Source organism: Panthera pardus, unplaced genomic scaffold (genome assembly GCF_024362965.1).
Source record: "Panthera pardus isolate Hobbes unplaced genomic scaffold, ASM2436296v1 HiC_scaffold_11, whole genome shotgun sequence".
Classification (NCBI taxonomy): Eukaryota; Metazoa; Chordata; class Mammalia; order Carnivora; family Felidae; genus Panthera; species Panthera pardus.
In genome coordinates, this window is record NW_026526666.1 from 89,209,259 (window position 1) to 89,233,539 (window position 24,281).

A 24,281-nucleotide genomic window follows, 5' to 3' on the forward strand; every position below is an offset into this window, starting at 1 on the left:
TTCATTTTAGCGGGGGAGAAAAAGGATATAAAAGCGTATATGCTAAGTAAGCAACCGTGCAAACTAACAAAAGGCCTTTGGCCTGGGCAACGTGCTGCTGGGTCTGGGCTCAGGACAGGACTCCGTGCCCAAATCTGCCCCCGCCCCGGAATCCGGGCCCATTACTCAGCGGGCCACCGTGCAGCTCCGGCTGCCTCTGCACGATACGGGACCCACCCTCCCAACCTGTTTCGCGGGCTGCGAGGGCCAGCGGGCGCCAGGCGACAGCAGGTGTGGCGGCCCCTTTAAGCAGCAAAGCTCGTGTTGCAATCGCAGTCTTGGGGACCGGTCCTTTCCGGGGGGTGGAGCCTGTGCGTGGTGCGGCGACCAACCAAAGCGCGGCATTTTCCGCGGGAGATCCGAATTTCGCGGCACGCAGTTTGGCGCTAAAAAAAAAAGGAGAAAAAAAAAGAGGCCCAGAAAGGCTCGGGGACTAGAGAGCCAGGCGCGAAGGAGTCGGTGCAACCGCGCCCCCCCCCACGCCGGTCCGAGCGCATCGCCTCTCCGCCTAGCCCCCGGCGACCCCGGAGACCCCTCCCGCGAGCTAGCCGGACCCCAAGCGCCGAGGCCTTTCTGGGGCGCGGGGCCGTCCTGGTCGCCGCCGCCCTCGGGGCGGCACAGCCCCTGGCCGTGTCGCCGCCGCCGCCGCCGCGGGGCGATCTCTAAGCGGGGATCTCCAAGCGCTGCTCGGCTCGGCCGCGGGCCAGGAGGGGAGGGTCCGGCCTTGCCCCACAGGCGTCCATTGGCGGCTTCCCCCGGCCTCCGCGCCATGCCTCCGGCCGAGTGAGCCTCCCCGGGCTCCGGAGCCCGCAGGTGCCTGAGGGCGCGCCAGGCCCGGTTGGGGAGGGGGCGCTGTGCTCGCCATGCTGCGAGGGCCCCGGGCCCTGGCTCCAGCCGCCGGGCCGCCCTCGAAGGGACTGCCCGCGATGAGCCCTACAGAGCTGTGGCCGCCCGGTCTCAGCAGCCCCCAGCTCTGCCCGGCCACCACCACCTACTACACCTCGCTGTACCCGCAGACTGTGCCTCCCACTGCGGCGCCCGGCACCTGCCTCGACGCCACCCCCCACGGACCGGAGGGCCAAGCTGTGCGATGCGTGCCGGCTGGCCGGCTGCCGGTAATGCTGGGGACCTCCCCACCGCCACCCACCGCTTCTCCCTGTGCTTTTGCGGGTGTGGGAAAGGAGGGAGGGGCGCCTGGGACCCAGTTTGAGCGAAGCAGGTCGAGTTGGGGAGGGAAATGAGAGCTTTCGGCTTCCAGAACAACCCACTGCCCTGCATACCTGAGCAGAAGAGCCCTTCATTTTCGGACTTGGGATGAAATAACCTCATCTATTGGAGTGGAGTCCCAACCCACCACCCCCAGTGCACCGTGTGACCTTGGGGAAGTCCACGGGGGCAACACTGCCACCATTCATTCATTGCTGGATCCAGAAACTCCTACCGGGCATCTGGTATTGTCCAGGTTCAGGGCTTGACCTAAGGACAGTGGGGACTTTAAAAAAAAACAGGGCAAGGGTGGGGGCTGTGTTTCAGGTCCAGTCTGCCTTGGACAGACTCCAAATTTCCCATACAGCCAACTCTTTCCCAGTTATCTGCCCTAGGTCTCCCCCCAGGCCCAGCCTTCCCTCCCAGCCAGCCAGTAGCAGGTGCAACTTGAGGGCAGCCCCTTGGGTTTCCTATTCAGATTGTTCTTTTCTCAAGCCCCAGGCCACTGCCAGGGAGGGCCCAAAGTGTGGCACCGGGTACAGGGTGTGTTTTGTGGGAGTGGAATTCCTGGAGCCCTTGAGAAGGGAAACAATCATAGGGTGGGGGTAGGTGGGGTGGGAAAAGCCCTGGGGGTACTGGGGGGTGGGGGTGGGGAACCTGGTTTCTGGTCCTGACTGCCACTAATTCAGTGGGGCCTTGCATCAGTCTTGGCACCAGTCTGGGCTTACATTTCCTTTGCTTGAAAACGCATGTGTATATGGGGTAGCTGGGCTAACTCATCTGAGGTCACTTCCAGCTCCAGGTCCTGGGTTTTGGAAATAGGCTCCAGGGAGGGGAAATGGGGGTGCTGTAGGCTTACTTAGTGGTGAGTGGTGAATAAGTTCAGGCACAGAGCTAAGACCAACCCACCCACACTGCCATAGAGACATCTGCTCAGACCTGTGTCGGTGAGCAGGCACGGACCCCCAGCCCTCCCTGTCAGTGGCTACCACTCCCTGCTACTGAAATTGTGCTTTGCCCATCCTCAAGGCTTTGAACCTTTCAGAGCCCCTTCCTGCACGTGATTTCTAACTAGGAGGAAGGAGGCAGGGGTGTTACTCCCATTTTGTAGGTCAAGCAGCCAAAGATAACTTGAGACCCGGCTATCTCTCTTATGTTCAGCATTACCCTGTGAAGTAGAAGGTATTAGTAGCCCCAGGGAGAAACTGAGGCACAGAGTGGGGATGTGATCTGTCCAAGGTCATTCAGGGGGATGTATGACCAAGGCTGGTGATCATTGGGTCTCTTCTCTGCAGCCTTAACTTTCCCCAGTGCAGCCTGACCTAGGAGCTGGGTGCCCCCGGGGGAGGGGGCTCTGTGGCGGGCGCAGTCTCTTCTGGCCAGCTGCTTTCAGGCGCTCAGGCGGAGTTTCAGTGGCTGAGTTTCAGTAACAGCTGTGGTTTTGAACTGCTTCCCTCCCAGAGGAGCCCGAGTGCATCTGTCTGTAGCTCCCTCCCAGAGGGGCTCAGTGATCACAGCAAGAATGGCCCTCTTTTACTGAACGCCTCTCGTGTGCCAGGCACTGCTTGGCACCCTCCGCGTTGTTATCTTGGCCAAGATGCCTGGGATGAGGCATCTCACAGATGAGGAAACTGAGCAGAGACGTGAAGTCACTTGTCCAAGTCACAAGCCAAGAAGTGGGAGAGTCTCCTTGCATCAGACTGCCCTAAAGGCCTGCCGGGCCCAGAGCCCCCTCTCCTGTGGGAGGCCCCATGGCCCCCTGCCTGTGGGCAGGCTTGGCCCCCTGCTTACTCATTTTACCAGGGTGTGACCTGGAAGAGCTCCAAACCCAACCCTGGGTGTGGCCGCTTGTTTTGTGGCCGGGTTGCAAAGTGCAGGGTGAGCAGGATTTGTTGAGGAGCTGCTGTTTAAAAGGACCTCAGGGGTGGCAACCAAGTTCAATGGCAGAACGAAGCCCTGAGCCCTGGTCTCCTCACTTCCGGTCCAGGGCTCTTTCCAGCACCCTCTGGGGAAGGCTTGCGGTGCTCCTCCGTGGCGTCCCTCCTCCGGCCGGGCACATCACGCTGTTCTGTCTCGTTCCCGCGGGAATCCGTGAAGAGGGTGGGGTTCTGTGCACAGTCCTCCTTCCTTTTAATTTGTCTACGTTTTCCAAATTCCCTCTGAGAGCCATGACAGCAAACGGACATTTTAAGGAACAACCATACAAGCCAGGTCAGAGGAGGAGATGTAGGGTACCGAGTGGCAGAGCTGGGATCTGGAACGCTTGTTCCTACCCCCGCCGTCTAAATGAGGACTTGGGGCTTGGGAGAACCCTGGCTCCGGCCCGTGTGTGCCCTCGGGCAAGTCAGCTCCCCTCCTTCGAGCCCCAGCTTCCTCACCTCGCTGCCCATGGTGGGGTTGTGCCAGGTGGTCTCGGACCCTCTCACTTCTGGGGCCGCCTGAGGAAGGAGCTTCGCTTTTGTCCTTTGGGGTTGGCAGGGGAGCTCGGATCCTGATCAGGCCTTTAGGAAACAACCGAAGGGGCTGCCTACGAGGGTCCAGGTTAGAGCCAGGCTGGCCTTTGCCCTTGGCACATCTCCGTCTCTTTCCAGCTTACCTCTGAACTGTCTTTCTCCTTGCTGGTGCCCCTCGTGCTTTAGTGATAGCCGCTTCCTTGTGCGAGCGAAGCGCTTTGCTGCACTGTTGCTGAATCCCCAGCCGCGGGGGAGCAGATTATCCCCATTTTACAGGTGGGGCTCAAGAGGTCGACTGTCTTGATGAGCTCACCCAGCTGAGACGGGGGGAGGCCTGGATGGGAACCCAGATGGGTCTGACTCCAAGGTTTGTGCTCAGGGCCCCCTTGGCCCTCATCTTCCTGGGCTTGTCCTCTGCCGCCTCTGTTCTGCAGGCTCAGGCCCATCTAGGGGCTGACTTTTCTCTGGGCAGTGCCCCAAGGTGTCAGGGAGATGTCCTTGGATGAGGGACATTTTGCTGCTTAGGAACACTTGGAGTATAGCATAAGGGTGAGGGAGAGTAAGAGAAGGGAGGGAACTGGTGTGGGCGTATAAAATAATGGGGGCAGGTGGGCACAGCCGGGCCTTGGCTCAAATTCCAGCAAATTCTGGGGGGATGTGTGTGGGACAGAGCTGAGGCAGCCTGGTACGTGGCTTTGGCGTCAGACAATCCCGGGTTCAAACTCTGGCTCTGCCCTTTGTCTGTGTGACCGTGGGCGTGTGTCTCACCCTCTCTGAGCCTCCATTTCTCGTCTGCCAAGAGGGATTGCCAACACTGATGTTGCAGAACCGATGAGCACGTGATAGGCCCAGTGCAGGTACTCTGTTCAAGGTCCTTCCTTCCTTCTCCCCACCTTGTAGGTGGTGAGATTCTTCCTCAAGTGTTCTGTGAACTCAGCAGGGCCTGGCTCCTGTTGGGTGGGGGAGGTGGATGGGGTTGGGGAGACTCTGGGCTGCCCCACCTTTGCCTCAGGTAGAACTCAGCTTGGCTTCCCTTCCCCTCCTTGCTCTTGGCCTTCCTTCTTGAGGGTGCTGGGATGGACAACCTCAATCAGGATTGATAAAGGCCTTGGAGCTCACCAGGTCCTGCTTACTTCAGCTGTTAAGTGGGGGTTGGTGGTGCTGGGGAGACTCAGTGAGGTGATGAAGGTTGGGGCCCAGCCCAGGGCATGTGGAAGGTCTCAGTGAGTGACCGGGCCTTTCTCTAGAGACAAGATGGGTTACATTCCCTAGGATCTAGGATCTCACCAGCTGAAAGGTTAGAAAAAGAATATCCCAGAGAGACTTCAAGAGGAATGAGCAGGGAAGTGTTTGGATCGCGTCCAGGTCTGGGTAGGGGTGGAAGAGAGTGGCATCGTATCCAGGCTCCTCAAACCCGGGAGCAGGTCTCCTGAAATCAGTCCGGGAAGGCTTCCTGGAGGAGGCAGGAGCGGGGAGGGAAACTGACAGCAGGAAGAGCTGTCACCACCTCCGACACCTGTCAGCCCAGCTGTGCTCAGCAGCAGTTAGCCTCAGCCCTGCCGAGCATGACCTCACTGTCAAAGGTTAAAATAGGCTTCTCTGTCCTGACCAGCTTAGGGGTGTCTGGGCGGTTGGGGGGAGAGGGAGAGGAAGGAAATGGGTTCAGTGGCCCCCAGAAGGGTGTGTCAAGGAAGAGGCCAAGCCTGGATTTCAGAGAGGGGACTCTGCATTTTCTGAACACCTACTGTGTCTGAGTCACAGGGTGAGCACTTTGCAGGAGTTAGCTCCTCTATTCCTTGTAATCATCCCTCAAGGTAGGTGATTTCTGCCTCATTTTACCAAGGAGGAAACTGAGGCTCCTAGATGCAGAGTACATCCCCAAGTCACACACAGACACAGTGAGTCCCTGAAGGAGCCGGGAGGTTCAAGTCCAAGCTGGCTTATGCCCCCGTGCCCTAGTGCCCTAGCCCTGCCCCTGCCCAGCCCTAACCAGGAGAGAGGCCCCTTCCGGGCCAGTGCAGCTTCTGGGCCTAATTGGGGCCTGGTGGCAGTGGGGTGGAGAAGAGCAGACGGGTCTGTGGTTTGATTTCCCCAGCAGGTGTTTCCCAAGCTTGGCGGGAACAGGCAGGGGGAGCAGGGGGACCTCAGCTGTTCGTCCTTGAGAAGCAGGGGAAGGATTCATTGTCTGCCCCTCTCAGCAAAGAATGGCAAATGGAGTCTATTCAGGAGGGCCTGGGGCCCTTGAGCCGGAGCCCAAACATGGGGGTGGGGAATGTTTGCTCTGCTTCCCGATGTGGGCACCTCCCTGGGGTGTGGCACTGAGCCAGGAAGTCCCCTGGGCCTGGGCGGATGCCCAGCCCCACCCTGATAAGGGCCAGCTGTGAGGCTGTGATGGGCACCAGGGCAGGCTGGGCCAGCTGCTTTTGCACTTGGTGAGGCGGGAGGCTCTCCCCAGCCTGGTGTGGTTTAGGTCCTACCCACTCCTTCCTCCCCGAATCATCCTCTGGGCATGGTGCCGATAGAAGTGACCTTGGGGCCTGTTATTAAGGAACCCCAGGCTCTCGGCTGGACTGGCTTCCATAGTCTTCAAGAGCATGGACCTCAGAATGGGAGTGTTGTGTGCTCTTCAGAAAATAGGACTCCCTGCGGCACCTGGCTGGCTCGGTCTGTGGAGCATGTGACGTGACTTGATCTCAGCGTTTTGGGTTCGAGCCCCATGTTGGGTGTAGAGATTACTTAAATAATAAAATCTAAAAAAAAAAAAAAAAAAGGTAAAGAAAAAAAATAGGATTTCCTTCCCATGAAAGCTCACTTTTTGAGCCCCTCCTATTTCCTCACCAAGTGCAATGATGTTTTCACCAGGACTGGTGGTAAACTGAGGCACAGAAAGTAGCTGCTGGTGGCCTCCATGCTTTGGCCCCAACTTGGGGAAAGGCTGAAGGAAGAATGATTCTCAAACCCTGTCTCTCTCTCCTCTCTCCAAGGCCAAAAGGAAGCTGGACCTGGAGGGGATCGGGAAGCCAGCAGTCCCTGAATTCCGGACCCCCAAGGGGAAGTGCATTAGACTGGACGGCCTCCCCAGCCCCAAAAGTAAGCCTTGCCGATTGGGCATCTAAGGGCGGGCCCCGGATGGGGGATGGGTAAGGGCAGAGGGCAGCAGCCCCGCCTGAATCATCAGGAGTGATATTTGTAGCACACTTCCCAGTTTACAAAGTAGTTTCCTCTGGGTTGTGTCACGGGACCCTGCCAGTAGGTAGCTCTGTCCCCCTCTCAATGATGAGGCAACTTGAGACGCAGAGCTTGAGCGACTTACCCAAGGTCACACTGCTGGTGAGTGGGGTCAGGACTCAAAGCCAAGCTAGCACTGCTTCTCCCACACTGCACACCGCTCTCGTGACCTGAACGTGATGACCAGCGTTTTACTTGGGAGCTTACTATTAAAAAAAAAAATTACATTTCCTGCAGCCTGATCTTTTTTAAAAGAAAGAATCCAGGGTCTTTCTCCCACATGCAGAGGGCTAAATGAATGACTCAAAGGGAAGTGAAACTTGGGTTGGTCTAACCCGCGTGGCCTCAGAGATTTTTAAGATCCAGGGGCTGCCCGGGTGGTGCCTTCCTAAAGTTAAGCTGCAGGGAATTTCTGCCTCTGCCTGCTGGTATTTTCAGTCAATATCCTGGTTCCAGCTGGAGTTTTAGAAATTATGTTAGAGAGGAACAGTAATTTGGGGGGGGTGGGGTCAGAGACCTAATGAAGAAGTTATGTGACCAGGTGGGAAACATGAGGGGCAGGAATTTGGGGATCTTGGGGCACCTGGGTAGTTCAGTCGGTTAAGCGTCAGGTGTCCAACTTTGGCTCAGGTCATGATCTCATAGTTCATGGGTTCGAGCTCTGCATCGGGCTCTGTGCTGACAGCTCAGAGCCCATAGGCTGCTGCGGACTCTGTGTCTCCCTCTCTCTCTCTCTGCCCCTCTCCTGTTCACTCTCTCTCTCTCTCTCTCTCCCTTTCTCTCTCAGAAAAATGAATAAATAAACATTAAAATTTTTTTTAATGAAAAAAAAAAGGAATTTGGGGGTCTGGACAAGGTTCTACCCTGATCTGACCAATCACTCCTCTTGTGAGCGTTAGTTGTCTCATCTATAAAATGAAACACGTTGAGATCAGGAATAGCAATAAAGTTTGCTCTCCCTTTGATTGGTAGAGGCTGCCGGGATCATTTTATTGAAAGGTACTAAGTGCACTGATCAGTCAGCAATGTCTGTCAAGGGTGCAAAACCTGACAAAAACAGCCTGTGTGCCAAATGCTTGCCATCTGTGTGTTAGGGGATTCTAAAGTCCCCTTCCGGAGGAATCTGAGACTCTCTAAAACTCAGTTTCCAAAACTAGTCTGGCCACTAGCAAGTCACTAAATTTGCAGAAGTCTTCTTGTGGTTTAAGATGCTGCAGCTGAGATGTGGTCTTGGGACATCCACCTCATTAAGAAAGGATCTTTTTTCATGCGCCTGCCCGGTGTGATAGTATAGGGCTGATTCCTTTCAGATAACCATTGGGCTGCACATGGAAAGAAAAAGCAAATCTATACAAATGTTCTCGAATCCCAGCCCGTTATTCTCTCCCTACCGTAATCCTCGATTCCTGACCTAGCTGGCGGGATAGGGTGATGGTTAAGAAGGAGGACTGCAGCCGGACTGCCCGGATTTAAATCAGCTTTGTCACTTTCTAGCCGACTGAGCTGAGCACGTTCCTTCACCTGTCCGTTCTGAAGTGTACTCACCCGTAAGATGGGACGCCTCTCAGGCAACAGCCTGAGAGGGTGTTGCAAGGATTAAATTTGTGGTATATGGAAAGTTGCTTAGAACGGTGACCAACACACGATAACTATTTGTTGGTGTTGGTGGAGGTGGTGTTTCTAGGGCTGCCCTAAGCTATAATGGGAAGGGGCTGTGAACTAGGAGTTAGGATGCTTGGTTTCCAGTCGCGCCCCTGCCCCTGCGAGACCTCAGACAAGTCACGTGTCCTCTCTAGGCATCAGGGTCCCTGCCTGGATGGTGGTGGCGAACGACCTCCTGCCTCACAGTGCTCTGTAAACTGGAGAGGGGTTGCTCCAGCCCTCATGCGAAGGGTGATACTTAACGGGTCCAGATCAAAGGATGAGGTTGTGACTGGGCCCCTTTCCTCTTAGCCCCCAAGTCCCCTGGAGAGAAGACTCGGTATGACACGTCGCTGGGGCTCCTCACCAAGAAGTTCATTTACCTCTTGAGCGAGTCCAAGGATGGCGTCCTGGACCTGAACTGGGCAGCTGAGGTGCTGGACGTGCAGAAGCGGCGCATCTATGACATCACCAACGTGCTGGAGGGCATCCAGCTCATCCGTAAGAAGGCCAAGAACAACATCCAGTGGGTGTGAGTGCCTGGGCTGGGGCCGATGGCACCAGTGGGTGCACGTGCTGCGGGTGGAGGTGCGGGGTGCACGGTATGCAGTGGGTGTGTCGGGGCTGGAGCTCAGGGCGGCGTCCGATAGGCTCACGTACCTGCCGGGAGCAGAGCCAATGTATTTAAGAGGGAGGTGGAAGGACAGATGTATATGCTGGGAATATACTGGGAAAGCAGGTTGGGGCAGCGTGGAGAATGATTTCTAGGACACGCAAAGGCCCAAGAGAGGACCCAGATCCTCTTGAGTTGGGATCCCAAAGATTCCCCTCTTCCAGCTTAGGAAAGTCCCCTGGGAGCTGGGCTGTAGCAACCCACACTCCTTGCAGCTCTGAGGTAGGAGTCCGCCAGGCTCCTTTCCTCCTACAGAGAGCAGAGCGGGCCTGCAGCCCCTGGCACGACCCCGAGGGAACCCAGGCAAGGCGTTTGGGGGAGGCGGGGGGTGGCATAGGCATTGACAGCCCCCCAAAGTGGGGTGAGGCTTGATTTGTTTCTTTTCCCTAGCCCAACCCTCAGACCTCAAGTTCCAGTTCCTAGCAGCTCCCCAGGAGCTAGGCAGGGCCCCTGATCTGCACAACCCAGGGGGCGCCGTTGTAGACCGTGTGAGTGGCCCCATCCTGGGGTTTTGCACCGCCCGTTTAGGCCTGCACAGCCGCCCTGGGGTTGGGGCTCCTGGATGTGCGCTGAGACTGACACTGGGGGACTGCTCTGTTCCCAGAGGCAGGGGAATGTTTGAAGACCCGACCCGACCTGGGAAGCGGCAGCAGCTGGGGCAGGAGCTGAAGGAGCTGATGAGCACGGAGCAGGCCTTGGACCAGCTCATCCAGACCTGCTCTCTGAACTTCAAGCACCTGACCGAGGACAAGGCCAACAAGAGATATCCTGTTTGGTGGGGGGAAGAGGTCAGGGAGCAGGGCCTTATCGGAGTTGAGGCAGCACCTCCCTGCAAGGCCTAACTCAGCCTCGGGGGCTGGCATATCTGTTTCTTCCTTCTTTGGTGGCCTGTCCTCACGAGCCTATCGAAGTTACTCTCCTTATAAAAGTAAGTCCAGTTTCTTAAATCTGGAAAATGGAGAAAAGAACTAGGTGCCCCCTTAATGTAGCCATTGTTTCTTAACTATGCATACACAAGGGCACGGGTTATTAAATGTAGTGTGTGCCTGCTATACATCACTTTAAAAATATTTTTTTAACATTTATTTTCAAGAGACAGACAGAGTGCGAGTGGGGAAGGGGCAGAGAGAGAGGGAGACACAGAATCCCAGGCAAGCTCCGGGCTCTGAGCCGTCAGCACAGAGCCCGATGTGGGGCTCGAACCCACCAACAGTGAGATCATGACCTGAGCTGAAGTTGGGCACCTAACTGACCTAGCCACCCAGGCGCCCCTACATAACTTTTTTTTTTAAGTATTTATTTTTGAGAGGGGCAGAGAGAGAGGGAAAGAGAGAGAGAGAATCCTAAGCAGGCTCCATACAACCAGCAAGGGGCCCGATGTGGGGCTCAAACTCACAAATCGCAAGATCATGACCTGAGCTGAAGTCTGACACTTAACTGACTGAACCACCCAGGTGCCCCATATGTAACATTTTATATCCTGCTTTCTATCACCATAGACCGTTTTTATGTTGTTACAAATCCTTCCTAACTATTTGCTTGATCCATGAACGTGTTGCTATTGTACCATTTTTTGCCAAACAGCAGTCTCATAGGATTTAACCTCATGTTCAGGATGATTTGAGAATGTCCTACTCAGACCACATTCTGGTTTGTTAAGGCCTAGAGTCAACACTTAGATTGATTTGAGATTTCTGCTTTTATAAAGCAGCATTGTGATGAATATTTTTGTAGAGAGAACATTTTCCTATATTTTTTACTTATTTCCTCAGGTTGGATTCCTAGGACTGACACTATAAGCATGGGCTTTGCTAAGGCTTTTCATACACTTTTCCCAATCAGATGGTTCTACCATCTAATTGGTCTTTGGATCTGACTTTGTGTTTTTGGAAGGATTCTAGGCATTGTGGGAAACATAAAGAAATAAGATGGAGCCCTCCGGTCTCAGAGCTAATGATACAGTCTGAGATGAAGTCTTTACATAAAAAACCGTTATGAGGCAGCATTAAGAAATGATGTATACTCCTGTTTGTTTTCTTTTTAAAAAAAAAAATTTTTTTTTTAACATTAATTTATTTTTGAGACAGGGAGAGACAGAGCATGAACGGGGGAGGGTCAGAGAGAGGGAGACACAGAATCTGAAACAGGCTCCAGGCTCTGAGCTGTCAGCACAGAGCCTGACGCGGGGCTCGAACTCACGGACCACGAGATCATGGCCTGAGCCAAAGTCAGCCGCTTAACCGACTGAGCCACCCAGGCGCCCCTCCTGTTTGTTTTCAAAAGGGATGCGGGGTAGCCTATGATTGTACAAGAACAGGTTATGGTGTTTGGTTATTTCTAAGCTGTAGATGGACCGAGAAAGAGATGTCCAGAGGCTTAGGCTGGCAGGCCGGGGGTTTGAATTGTGACCAGCTACTTCTCTTGACTCTCCTGCCCCTACACTGGCCTATGTGACTTACCAGGACATCCGTGCTGTTGGAAGCTTCAAGGAGCAGACAGTGATCGTTGTCAAGGCCCCTCCTCAGACAAGACTGGAAGTGCCCGACAGGAGTGAGGTGAGAGGGAAGCATTTGGTGGAGAGCAGGCTTAGGAGGGTCCCAGGCTGCTCTGTATGCTCTGTCCCTGGTGCTGCCTGACCCCAAGCTTCCCAGGTCCGTTCTGGTACCCATTACAAGATCAGTGGTCCCCGAGCTGGGGCAGAAATGGCAGAAGCTGGAAAGGGCAACAGGCATCAGATGCTGGCCCGAGAAAATCTCCGTTCCTGGTATCTTTCTTCATCCCATGGTCCCCAACATTTCTGGGCACACGCACACATGTGCCCACACATCGTGGTGTTAGCGCTCACAGTAATCCTTTCCTGCTAACTGTGTTTGGCGAGGTGAAAGACCAGAAATTCTTAATACTTCCTTATGAGGTCCTCTGTGCTTTGACCTCACCAACCTCTTCTCATATGCTGCCCCATGGTGTCTTTGCTTCAGCCACACTGACTTACCTACAGCTTCCCCGCCACACTAAGCTCGTCCCCAGGGTAAGACCTTCACCCAGGCTGTTCCCTCCAGCTGAAATGCTCTTCTCTTTCTCTGCCTGGTTTACTGCTGTTCATCCTACTGGTCTCAACTCAAACATCACTTCTTCAAGGAAGCCTTCCCTGATTACCAACCCCCCCCCCCCCCGCCAGATTTCATTACTACCTATGCTTTTCTACCACACTTGACCTCCGTTTGCTGGGTGATTAGTGATTCTGTGATTGTGTTCTGCTTCACCTATTAGAGTGTAAGCTCCACAGAAGCATGCCGCGCTCCTGTGGTACCCCCCCCAGCCCAGAGCTGGACACATAATAAATGCTCAAGAAATAATTGGTTTAATGGAAGGACATTAAGATAAAGGAGGCCCCACCTCTGTCTTGGAGGAGCTCGGGACCTAGTGAGAAAAAGACCCAAGCAAGCAGTCATCCTGCCATTTATAGACTCCAGGTGCCCAGAGAAAGGACAGTTGGAGGAAGAGTCCATAGATGGCTACAGGTTAATTGGGTCCTAAAGCATGAACAGGAGTTGTCAGGGGAAACGGGTGGGCAGAGGGCAGTGCAGGTGCACCGGGTGGAGACCTAAATGCCTGTCGGAATAGCATGTGTGCAGTTAATCATGGAGGGAAGAGGCAGGGGCGGGAAGGCCAAGTTATCAAGACGCTTTGTTACAAGTAACAGAAGGCCAAGTCCAAATGGCTTAAGTTGGGGGTGGAGGGGACTAAGGGGAAGCAAGTGACAGGTCCAGAGGAAAGACTTGGGGATTGCAGGCAAGGCTAGATGCAGGAGCTCAAACTATGACTTTCAGTTCGCCCCATGCTCTCCATCTTTCTCTGCCATTCTTTATGCTTCCATTAAGGCAGGCTCCCCTTTTCTGGTGGCAAAGCTAGTTTTCATGATAACCACCAGCTCGGTGACCCCAGTGGGAAGGGAGCTTCCGTTTCCCACGAGTCCCGCACGAGTCCTGGGTCCGATGCTCCTGGACTGACCTGAGTCGTGCGCTACCCTGAACCAGTCACCATCACGGTGGCTTTCTCAGCCTGTACCCCAAGCTCACCCGTAGGAGTGGGAAAGAGTGCTGTCCCCCCAAAGTACATGAGTTGGAGAGGAGTGACTTCCCAAAGGAAAATCAAGATATTCTCCCTAAAAGAAGGGGACCTGGGGACCGGACAGGCAGCAAGAGCGGATGCCCACCACAGGTCAGACAGGGCAGGCGTCAGCACCAAGCTCAGGAGTTGCGCTGGCTCACGTGGATGGCGGGAGCCGTGGGTGTCCATCCATACACCCCACCCCGACCCATGAGTCAGTGCCCAGCTGCCCAGAGCCATGACCTGGCTTCTCTTCTTCCTCCAGGAGAACCTGCAGATATATCTGAAGAGCACGCAGGGACCCATCGAAGTCTACCTGTGCCCAGAGGAGGTGCAGGAGCCGGACAGTCCGACCAAGGAGCCCTTCCCCTCCCCCTCCCCCCTCGGCCCCATCCCTGACTCCACCCAGCCCAGCAGCAGCACTGACCCTGGGATGACAGAACCCATGGCCTCTCCAGGTAGGACCCTCTGTCCAGAGGGACAGGAGGTGGGGAGAGCAACCAGCCTTCGCGTTTCCTCTTCCATGTCAACATTTGTTGGGCGGCGAAGAGGGGTCCAGTCCTTCTCCCCCGCTTGTGTGTTTGCACATCACACTTTATAGAGCACATGCGTGTTCTTGTCCCAGGGGGGAGGCTAATGCTGCTCTGGGCCAGAGGGGTCCTGGGTCTGAATACCAGCACTTCCAGTTACCAGCGATGTGACCTTGGACAAGTCACTTACCCTCTCTTTGCTTCAATTTCCTCATCTGTCAGTTGGGCATAGTAACTAACAGGATCTACTTAATAGGGTGTGAGAATTAGAGGAAATAATATAGGCAAAGCACTTAGAACGGCACCAGGCAGTAACGGCTAACTAGTCTTGTCATTATTACTGCCACTAGGGCTGGTGCCACACTTCCGTGGTGACTACGAACGACAAAGCCCCTGGCACTCAGTAAGCCCTCAGTGAATGGGAACTACAGATGTTTGAAGGAAGGCTCAACTAAGATTTTTTAAAATTAATTAATTAATTAATTATCTATTTATTTATTTTGAGAGAGAGAGAGAAAGCATGAGCAGGGGAGGGGCAGAGAGAGAGAGAGGGAGAGAGAGAATCCCAAGCAGGCTCTGTGCTGTCAGCACAGAGCCTGACATGGGACTCGATCTTACAACCGGGAGATCACGACCTGAGCCGAAATCAGGAGTCACACGCTTAACCAACTGGGCCACCCAGGTGCCCCTGGGAGTTTGGAAAATTAATTAATTATTTTTATCTTTTATTTATTTTATTAATTTTTTGTTATAATTAAGATGTTTAATTTTTCTATTAAAATTTTTTAATGTTTATTTTTGAGAGAGAGAGAGAGAGAGAGAGGGAGACACAGAATCCGAAGCAGGCTCCAGGCTCTGAGCTGTCAGCACAGAGCCTGACCTGGGGCTCGAACTCACAAACTGTGAGATCATGACCTGAGCCAAAGTCGGAGACTTAATGGACTGAGCCGCCCAGGCGCCCCATGACTAAGATTTTTTTAAACCATGACTTTATCAGGTACATCTATTATCACGTTACTTTTCACAGCCATTGTTGAGGTAGGTGTTCTTGTCCCCAGTTTAGAGGTAAATAAACTGAGGCATAGAGGTGATGTGACTCTCCCCATGTCCTCTCCCAGGCCTCTCCCCACGAGGCTCAGAACAAATCGAGGAAGGGGTTCCTGACTAGAGAGGCTCACCCCTGGCTGGGAGGTCACTGTACGGCTAAAAAAAGCTGGCTATACCTGACAGGAAGTAGCATGAGTTGAGTCATGAGCAAAGAGGCGGGAGAAGTCCCAGGGAAGGAGTCTGGAAGGAGTAGAAATGGGAGCCCGGGAAGGACCTTCTTCCAGGATGGTTTATGCCCTTTACTGGGATCACACATCAGGTCAGACTGACAGATCCTTTCAGGTTGTGGAGGCCAGTGTTCAACTTTCTGTTTTCTTAGCAGCAGAATTCCCTTAAGTAGAACCCTGGTGTTTAAAGAAGCCAGAGCTCAAGCTGGTCTGACGGAGGAGGCTTGGTGGGGTGTCCACAGAACACAGACATGGATTCCATTTCTTTTTTTTTTTTTAATTTTTTTTAACGTTTATTTATTTTTGAGACAGAGAGAGACAGAGCATGAACAGGGGAGGGGCAGAGAGAGAGGGAGACACAGAATCTGAAATGGGCTCCAGGCTCTGAGCTGTCAGCACAGAGCCTGACGCGGGGCTCGAACTCACGGAGCATGAGATCATGACCTGAGCCGAAGTCGGACGCTTAACTGACCAAGCCACCCAGGCGCCCCTTCCATTTCTTTAACTCAAGGGTTCACAAACTATTGCCTGCAGGCCAAATCTGGCCTGTTTTTAAGCAGCCCATGAGCTAAGAATTGTTTTCACATTTTTGAAGAGTTGGGGGAGAGGAAGAAAGTGACTGTGTGACAGAGATTGTAAGTGTTCTGCAAATCCTAGAATACCATCCGGTCCTTTACAGAAGTTTGCTGGGCGCTGATATAACTCAGCCCTTCATTTTACACATGAATAAACTGAAGCGCAGAGAGGGCAAGTGACTTCCCTAAGGTCACACAGAGGCAAGTGACTTCCCTAAGGTCACACAGAGGCAAGTGACTTCCCTAAGGTCACACAGAGGTTGGCGGCAGAGCTTGGACAAGAGCCCAGACCCCCAGCTGATCTCTCCTGTGTCCTGGTCTGGTCCGGGGATCCGGGCTTCTCCCGGCACCAGCCATCTGTCCCTCTGGGCACCTCCCAGTGTCTATCTCCCACTCCAGACCTGTGCCCCACCCTGTTCTCTCTCCTCCCTCGCTCTGCTTTCGCACTTCACTGTCAACATGTGTGCGTCTCTCCTGAGTGAGAACCACTTTCGCTTCGGATGTCCTCTGAGACTTGGGGCAGAGGCGGGGGACCCTCCAACATAAGCGAGGGCGAGGTTTTTGCCTCAGTTTTACAGATCAGCTGTGCTCCCAGAAGGAGTAGAAGCTGACAAAGCAGTCGGTGGTGGAGCCAGCCCAGACACCAACCATGCTGGCCACGTGGTCTCTTGGCGACATCCTTGCCGAAGGGAGCAGGGGGGGTGTTTTCTGGAAGGTATCCGTGCCGGCACGCACGCGCATACACACACTCCGCGTTCTGGCCCGAAGCAGAGTCATTTTGAGGTCTGAGCACCAGGGTCCACATCCAAAGAGGAGGCCGCAATGGTCTTGGCACCCAGGTTCTGGCGTCGTGCAGGGGAATCACTAACCCTTTGGGGCCTCGGTTTCCCTCGTCTGTAACGGAAGGGCTTTGGACGGAAGGGCTTCTGGAATGGTCTCTGACGTTTCCCCACCTCTGACATTCTGAGGTCAACCTAGATGTAGCTGTAGCACAGGAGAGGACTCTGAGAGACTCGGGCTTGAGTCTGCACCTCACCTGCTGTGACTTGGTGACTGTAGGCGAGTCACGGTGGCCCCTTGGAGCCCCCCGTTCTCACGTCTCTAAAAACTGGGACGCTTAAAACTCCCTCACGATTCCTGGACGATTTACAGAAAGTGACACAGCGTGAATGCGATTTTTGAAAAAGCTTATACGAACCGGGCGCCTACTCTGTGCGGTTTGGAGATAGAGGAGTGAGTCTGAGCCATCCGAGTGCGCGGAGGCCCAGATGTAAGGAACGGCTCCCTCTGGGGGGTGATAACCGTGCAGGAGACCAAGGCCCAGCGGAGGCTTTCACGCACGCACGTTGTCTCGTTCCTGCTCAGCAGGGCAGCGAGCTGGAGCCTTATTCTTCCTCTCGACGAAAACGGGGGCTTCACCCGGTGGGGCGGGCGGGGCTGGGGTCCGAGCCCAGGTCCTCCCCCTCCTCCCGAACCAGGCCTTTTACTAGAACACCTCCCTGCAGGCCTCTGCAACACGCTAAAAACTACTCCATTTTTTTTCCATTCAGATATGTTTAATTGACTTCTTTGAGCCTCAGTTTCCTCATCTGTAAATAGGGGTCACAATATTGCCTCCTTTGGGGCCACCTGAGTGTCTGAGGAGGTCAAACACACCTCTTCCTGGGAGCCCAGCCAGCCAGGGTAAGCCCTTGGTAAAGCACAGTTCTTCTTACCATTGACCAGGGCAGCACTCAGACAAGCTGCCCTCTACTTGCACTTATCACTGAATCCTCTCAACAACCCTGGGAGGTGGGTAGAATCATCCCCATTTTAGAGGTGAAGAAACAGAGGCTCATGCACATTAAGTCGCTTGCCCATAGACACAGGATCAGGCAGGATGACAAACCAGCACAGCTGTATTTTCCAAGGAATGCGTGGTTGGGGGTTAAGTCATGGCTCAAACGGAGATTCTGGGTATCAGAATATCTTTGGGGGGTGGGGTGGGTTCTGGTGCCCTATTCCTCATCCCTGTGTAAGAAGTCACCTTTTTGCCTCTAGGTGGAAATGCACCTGGTGTGCTGGAAAATAGCTGGGGCCAGTGTGGCTGGAGAGGCTGAGTGTGAGTGGAGCGAGGCTGGGACAGAGGGAGTAGAAAGGCAGGCAGGGGCCAGATCACGCAGAGCCTTCTTGGCACTGGTTGAACTTGGATTTTATTCCCAGCCATTTAAAAAAAAAATTTTTTTTAATGCTTACTTATTTATTTTGAGAGAGAGAAAGGAGAGGGGGAGGGGCAGAGAGAGAGAGAAAGAGAGAGGGAGAGAGAGAGAGAAAGAATCCCAAGCAGGCTCTGTGCTACCAGTGTGGAGTCTGATGTGGGACTTGAACTCAGAAACCATGAGACCATGACCTGAGCTGAAATCAAGAGTTGGACGCTTAAGCAACTGAGCCATCCAGGCGCCCCAATTCCCATTAAAAAAAATTTTTTTTTTAATTTTTATTCATTTTTGAGAGAGAGAGAGAGAGCACGAGCTGGCGAGGGGCAAAGAGAGAAGAGGGAGACACAGAATCCCAAGCAGGCTCCGGGCTCCAAGCTGTCAGCACAGAGACCGCCGTGGGGCTCGAACCCACAAACTGTGAGATCATGACCTGAGCCAAAGTTGGACACTTAACCGACTGAGCCCGCCAGGCGCCCCCCCCCCCCCCCCCCCCACCTCCGCCAGCCCTTTTTAAGCTAGAACACAGACTTCAAGAGTCGAGGCAAGCTGACTGGTAAGGAGGCCCCGGCCGTGGAACTGGCAGAATTCATTCAGTTGTGGAAATGACCCATCTCGCTGCCGGGCTGGGTGCTAGGGAAATGGCGGGACTGCATGCAACTCTTGGGCCTTTTGGCTTAGGCAGCTGAGTGGGTGGTGGTCCATTCACTGAGGGGGGAAGACCAGGAGTGTTTGGTTTTGACGTGCTAAGTTCTGGGGTACCTCGGTTCTCTAAGCAGAGGCGTTGCAGGAGCCGAGAACTCGGGGGCGAAGTCTGTGCCAGACGCGTCCACTGGGAGCGGGATTGAAAGCCAAGGGGCAGCTGTGGTCACCCGAGGAGATGTGCAGCCAGAGAGGGGAGTCTGAGGCTGGAGCCCTGGGGCACTGAGGGCTTAGAAGTTAGGAAGAGGAGGATACAGAGCAAAGGGGACAGGAGAGGTAGCCAAGGAGGTAAGAAGAAAACCAGGAGACTCTAGTCTATTAGAGCCAAGTGAAGAGGTGTTTCCAGAAGGGTGTGAATAACGGCACCAGATTCTGCTGGAAGGTCAAGTAAGATGAGGATAAGAACTGACCATTGGTTCGGCAACGTGAGGTCACTGGTTCAGTGGCGTGGTGGGGACAGACCTCAGTGGAAGAGTGAAGAGTGGCGGGCGGGTAGAGGATACATTTGGAGGGGGTAGAGGGTAAACACAGGCAATTGCTGAGAAGTTTTGCTATGAAAAGGAGCGATAAGCTGGGCTGGGAATTGGAGAGAGTCATGAGGCCGGGGAGGCTGCTTTTTAAAGATAGGAGTCATTAGCGTGTCTGTGTGATGATGGGAATGATCTGGGAGAGAGAGAGAGAGAGAGAGAGAGAGAGAGAGATTGGTGATGCAAGAAACAGAGAATGTGATTTCAGGGGCCAGGAACTTGATGGTGAGAGGGGGTAGGGGTTTTTGGGTTTTATTTTTGGTTTTGTAAGATTTTTAAGTAATCTCTACACCCAACGCGGGGCTTGAACTTTTAACACCAAGATCGAGAGTCAAGGGTCGCGTACTCTACCGACTGAGCCAGCCGGGAGCCCTGAGAGGGTGGGGTTTCGAGAGCTGGAGATCCCATCTCCTCCGAGAGGAGGGGAGGGAGGGTAGGAAAATGAGGGCGGTGGCTAGAGCGGTACCAGGAGGGTACACAGGGAGAAGGGGGCACGGTCGTCCAGAGGACGGGAGGGCTATTCTTGTGCTCCGAGGTCTGACCAGACTCTTTGGGACAACAGGCCCGGGTATGACCTTTGTCTCTTTGTCTCCAGGACCAGCGCTGACTCCCCAGCAGGCCCTGCAGCTGCCAGCGCCTCCGCCACCACCACTGCCACTTGTGCCCCTGGAGGCCACCGACAGCATGCTGGAGCTGCCACACCCACTTCTGCAGCAGACCGAGGACCAGTTCCTGTCCCCCACCCTGCCGTGCAGCTCCCCCCTGATCAGCTTCTCCCCGCCTTTGGACCAGGACGACTACCTGTGGGGCCTGGACGGGGGCGAGGGCATCAGCGACCTCTTCGACTCCTATGACCTCGGGGACCTGCTGATTAACTGAGTGGCCCTGCCTGCCCCCGGCAGCCCGCCCCTGTCTCTACCTCCTCACAGACTGGCGGGCCCTCTGCCCGCATAGGGACGTGGGACACAAGGTGCCGTCCTCAGGGTACGGGGGTCTCCTTTTCTCCTTTCTTACCCCCAGCCGGCCGAAGCTGTCTCGGGGGGCCATGTAGGGGATTCGGGTGAGGAGCGTATCAGAGGTTGGGTCCCCTGCTTCCTAATGGAAGCTGAGCCCGGAAGGCCCATCCGGCTTCTGACCTCTGACCTCTCATGCGAAGAGCCACAGGTGAGGCAACCAGGTCCAGGGAAAGGGCCCCGCGCGCCCCCCCCCCCCTTTTGAGGGGGAATTAGGACCCTGAATTTATCAAGAAGCACTTAATGCCTTTGTATTTATTTCAGGTTGAGTTTTGTTTGTTTGTCTTCCCTGAGTTTTTAGCAGGGAGATCATTCCAGTTTCTAGTAAGACTTCTCAAGACAGGCCCGGAGCTGTCCACCGTCCAAGGGCAAGCCAGGGCTTCCAGAGCCCCAGGCCAACTCCCCAGTTTCCCCACATCAGTGGGCTGGGTCTCTGGGGGGCCGTCCCGTCTGCTAGAACGCTACTTGCACTTAGGGCTCGTGATTCTAGTACGTGGTGGCGTGGCATCTCCAGCTGAGGCGCCAGCCTTGGATTCCTGGTCTCCTCTGTCCCAGAGATGGCGGCAGGGAGCCACCCCAGGGTAGGCGGCATTGAGGCTCCAGTTCTGGAAACCTACTTCCTATGGAATCCCCTACCTCTCCCTCGGGACGTGAAAATCAACCTTGCAGGGAGTCGGCACAGAAGAGCTCCCGGGGAAACACGGACAGGGACGTGGAAGGCGCCGAGGGCACCCTTCCTCTATTTCTGCCTCTCGCTTGGGACAGGTGCTGTCTTGCAGTGAGGACCTGGGAGGGAGTGGCAGCCCCCCCAAAGAGACAGGTGGGATGAAAACAAGAAAATGCCAGAAAGCACCCCCTCTGGTAGCTGCTGGTATAGTCTCCCCCTTCCCTGGAAGGATTTTTTTGTTTCTTGGAGGCAGTCATTCTCTAAGGACCTCCTCTCCCCACCAGCTCTCACACAGAAAGACCTCCCTCTCTCCGCCACACCCCCCCCCCTCCCCAGCCAAGGACAGAGGTGACCAGGACTTGGTGGCCTTTTGCCTCCTTTTGTCACAGGAATGCCGAAGGGCTGACAGGAAGCAGTCTTAAGTGCACACCAGACCTTGGCAGCTAGTGGGGCGATGGGTGTACGTTAACTCTTCAGGCGTAGGGTCCTGAGAAGGTCTCTTGCCCTCCTCTCTCCCCTCCCCGCCCCGGAATGGCTTGACCATCCCAAGGTTTCTCTGGAGCCCGCTTGGGTATGGGGGGATCAGCTCTCCTCCCTACCCAACCTGGGGTGGGGCTGCTCTGGGCTGAACCAAGGCTGTGCCCTCTGGAGAGAGGCAGCCAGGGACGGTGGTCTGAAAGGGCCACCACCCACCCTCAGGGAGCTAGGTTTCCTCAGGGGCTCAGCTGGGCAGCACTTTTGTTTTTCTTTTTTTGAGTTTGTAGCATTAAGTTGGTTTTAAATATGAAGTTGGCCTCACGGGATTGCTCTCGAGCTGACCAGAAGCTGGCATCTGAAGTTTGGGAGGTAGACTTGTTCGGACATGGGGGTCTGATGGGAGCTAAGGCCCACGTGGGGACAGTCTTGCCTTGTCGTTTTCTCAACTTCCCGGGCCCCTAACTGCCCTCTCAGGAGTGGTCAACAGGTCACAGATGCCTCGTGCTGTGAACAGGGCTAATTTTGTATGCTTTGCAGAAGCTCCCCAGATACTCACAGGGGGCTCGTCAGAAGCCTGTCTCGAAGCCCAGTATGTCCAGGGTCAAGGGACTACCTTGGCCCTTGGGCAGGGGGAGGGAGTGTTGCATGGAATCTGGTTGGGGGCATGTGGGGCTAGAGATTGAGATCTCTGGGCTGCCATTTAGCCGTGCCCCATCTCTGAAGACAGAGACGTTTGACTTCCATGCCTTTGGCTCTGTCTAGAGTGTTCTCCTGGAATTAAAGCAGACAAAAGGGAGAAGAGGCTTGCAGGACCCACCGGGAATGAGTTTAATGGCAAAGTCTGGCCAGAATTCAAGCTCATTCCCCAAATTCCCAGCCATAGTGCTGGACAGACGGGCTGCCCCTTGGGCCCATGGCCTGTACCCTGAGCAGCTGCCCCTGTCCTGTGCTATCCCCTCCATACCCTGCCTGGCCCCCGGGGCTGGACCGCCTAGGCCAAGCCTCCGGCTAGGGGCAGGGGAGTTGGGAGGGACACAAGCCCATGCCTGTTTCTTGCCAGTGACACTTGAAACCTCTCGAGTTCCGTCAGGTGCTTTAAGAATGCATTTTGGCTGGAATTTCCTTTAGGGGCCACATGTAAACTTGAGACCTAGCCTCTTTCTGAGATATGTTATTGCTGTCAGGATGTTTCCCCAGCTCCATCGGCAGCCCACAAGTCACCTGTGTCCCCAGGGGCACCAAAGGTTCGGGGGCTCCAGGGAACTCGGTAGCATTAAGTTGTGCGGTAGAGTTGGAGATTCAAAGAGATTTCTTAAAACCAGGGACATGCTCCCATGTCCCTTCCCATGAAAAGTGTTCATTAGATCAGTGTGGTGTCCCTTCTCCACAGCAGTGCTGTGGTTGGACTGGTGTAGCTGTGGGGGGTGGTGAAGCTCAGAAAGCTGGTTCTGGGATGGTTTTGACTTTCCTTTCCCTCCCCAAGTTTTCTCAGCCTCAGTTCTGCACAGCCTGTAGTTTTCAGTGAAATCGTTTGGGTGTTCGCACATCTGAGCATCGTGTGGCTTTAGTGCATTTGAAGTGAAAGCCTTTTGGGGTTGTTTGCAAACAGCTTTCTGGTTCTCATCGTGTCCCAGGGTCCCCACCTCATCCTGGGACACCATTCTCCCACGAGGACCCTTGGTGACCAGAAGCCCAGCCAGCCTGCTGGCTCCTGGGTGAGTGAAGAAGCCTTGAATATGGCACGTGTGTCTCGAGGGTAATTAGGCCCAAGAGAACTCGGTCCCCGTGCTGGGACTCTGTACAGGTCACTTCCCTCTGGTCTGGTTTTTCCCTGGGTCCTGCCTTGATGAGCACCATGTAAACCTCCTTGTGTTGTGATAATTGGGCATTAAATGGCAACTCTGGACACCTTGATTCTTGTGTTTTCTGAAGGTCATTACCGAGTGTGAGTCTGGGGACTATCCTGACCACCTGGCTGATTTCTCCCCAGAAGCAGCCTCCCTTTCCCACATTGGCTTATTACCATGCCTGAAATGTCACCACTAAGACACTGAAAAGTTAGCACCCAGATCTAAAATGTGAACATCTCCCCTGCTCTGGGTCCATCACCTCTCATTGGACTATTTGGACAGCTCCCTTCATCTTCTCACTGCCACCCATTCTTCTCCGTCCCATCCTATCAGTGGTTCTCAAAGTGTGGTCCTCTGACCAGCATTACCTGAGAACTTGTGTGAAATGCATATTCTCAGGTTCTGCCCCAGACCTTCTGAAACTCAGGGCGGGACCCAGAATCTGTAACATAGTGAACCCTTCAGGTGATTCTAATGCAGCTGAAGTTTGAGTACTCATGCCCTCTACCACCCCCAGAGAGTTCCTTCTAAAATGCAGGGTTTTGGGGCGCCTGGGTGGCTCAGTCGATTGGGCGTCCGACTTGGGCCCAAGTCATGATCTCACGGTTTGTGGTTTCGAGCCTCGCGTCGGGCTCTGTGCTGACAGATCAGGGCCTGGAGCCTGCTTTGAATTCTGTGTCTCCCTCTCTCTCTGCCCCTTCCCTACTCACGCTCAGTCTCTGTCTCTCAAAAATAAATAAACATTGAAAAAAAATTTTTAAATGCAGGGTTTTTTTTTAATGTTTATCTATTTTTGGGAAAGAGAGAAGAGAGCAGGGGAAGGGCAGAGAGAGAGGGAGACAGAGGATCTAAAGCAGGCTCTGTGCTGACAGCAGTGAGCCCGATGCCAGACTTGAACTCACGAACCGTGAGATCATACCCTGAGCCGAAGTCAGGTGTTTAACCACCTGAGCCACCCAGGCGCCCCTAACATGCAGTTCTGATCGTGTCACTCCTACTGAACGGATGGCTCCTCCTTGCCCTCAGGGCCCCTTCACTTGGCATGAACGTCCATTTACAACATTACTAGTGGCTTACCCTCCCTTTTCACCTCACTGGCCACTCCATCCCACTACCCATAG

At 54.4% G+C, this 24,281-nt stretch overlaps 1 protein-coding gene across 1 annotated transcript; it reads left to right on the forward strand.

Moving 5' to 3' along the window:
* The first annotated feature begins 458 nt into the window (after positions 1-458).
* E2F2 (E2F transcription factor 2) lies at positions 459-23,224 on the forward strand. Its single transcript, XM_019461766.2, has 7 exons — positions 459-1,154; positions 6,683-6,788; positions 8,880-9,099; positions 9,845-10,003; positions 11,681-11,795; positions 13,616-13,808; positions 19,749-23,224. Exons 1-7 carry the CDS (start codon positions 903-905, stop codon positions 20,030-20,032), a joined length of 1,329 nt encoding a protein of 442 aa, XP_019317311.1. The 5' UTR covers positions 459-902; the 3' UTR covers positions 20,033-23,224.
* Positions 23,225-24,281: the final 1,057 nt, after the last annotated feature.

Bases quoted from the DNA above. Each gene is read 5' to 3' on its own strand.
- E2F2 (XM_019461766.2), top strand. From the start codon at position 903: ATGCTGCGAGGGCCCCGGGCCCTGGCTCCAGCCGCCGGGCCGCCCTCG. The intron at 9,100-9,844 runs GTGAGTGCCTGG...CTCTGTTCCCAG, and splicing joins AAGAACAACATCCAGTGGGT to AGGCAGGGGAATGTTTGAAG. The intron at 13,809-19,748 runs GTAGGACCCTCT...CTTTGTCTCCAG, and splicing joins AGAACCCATGGCCTCTCCAG to GACCAGCGCTGACTCCCCAG.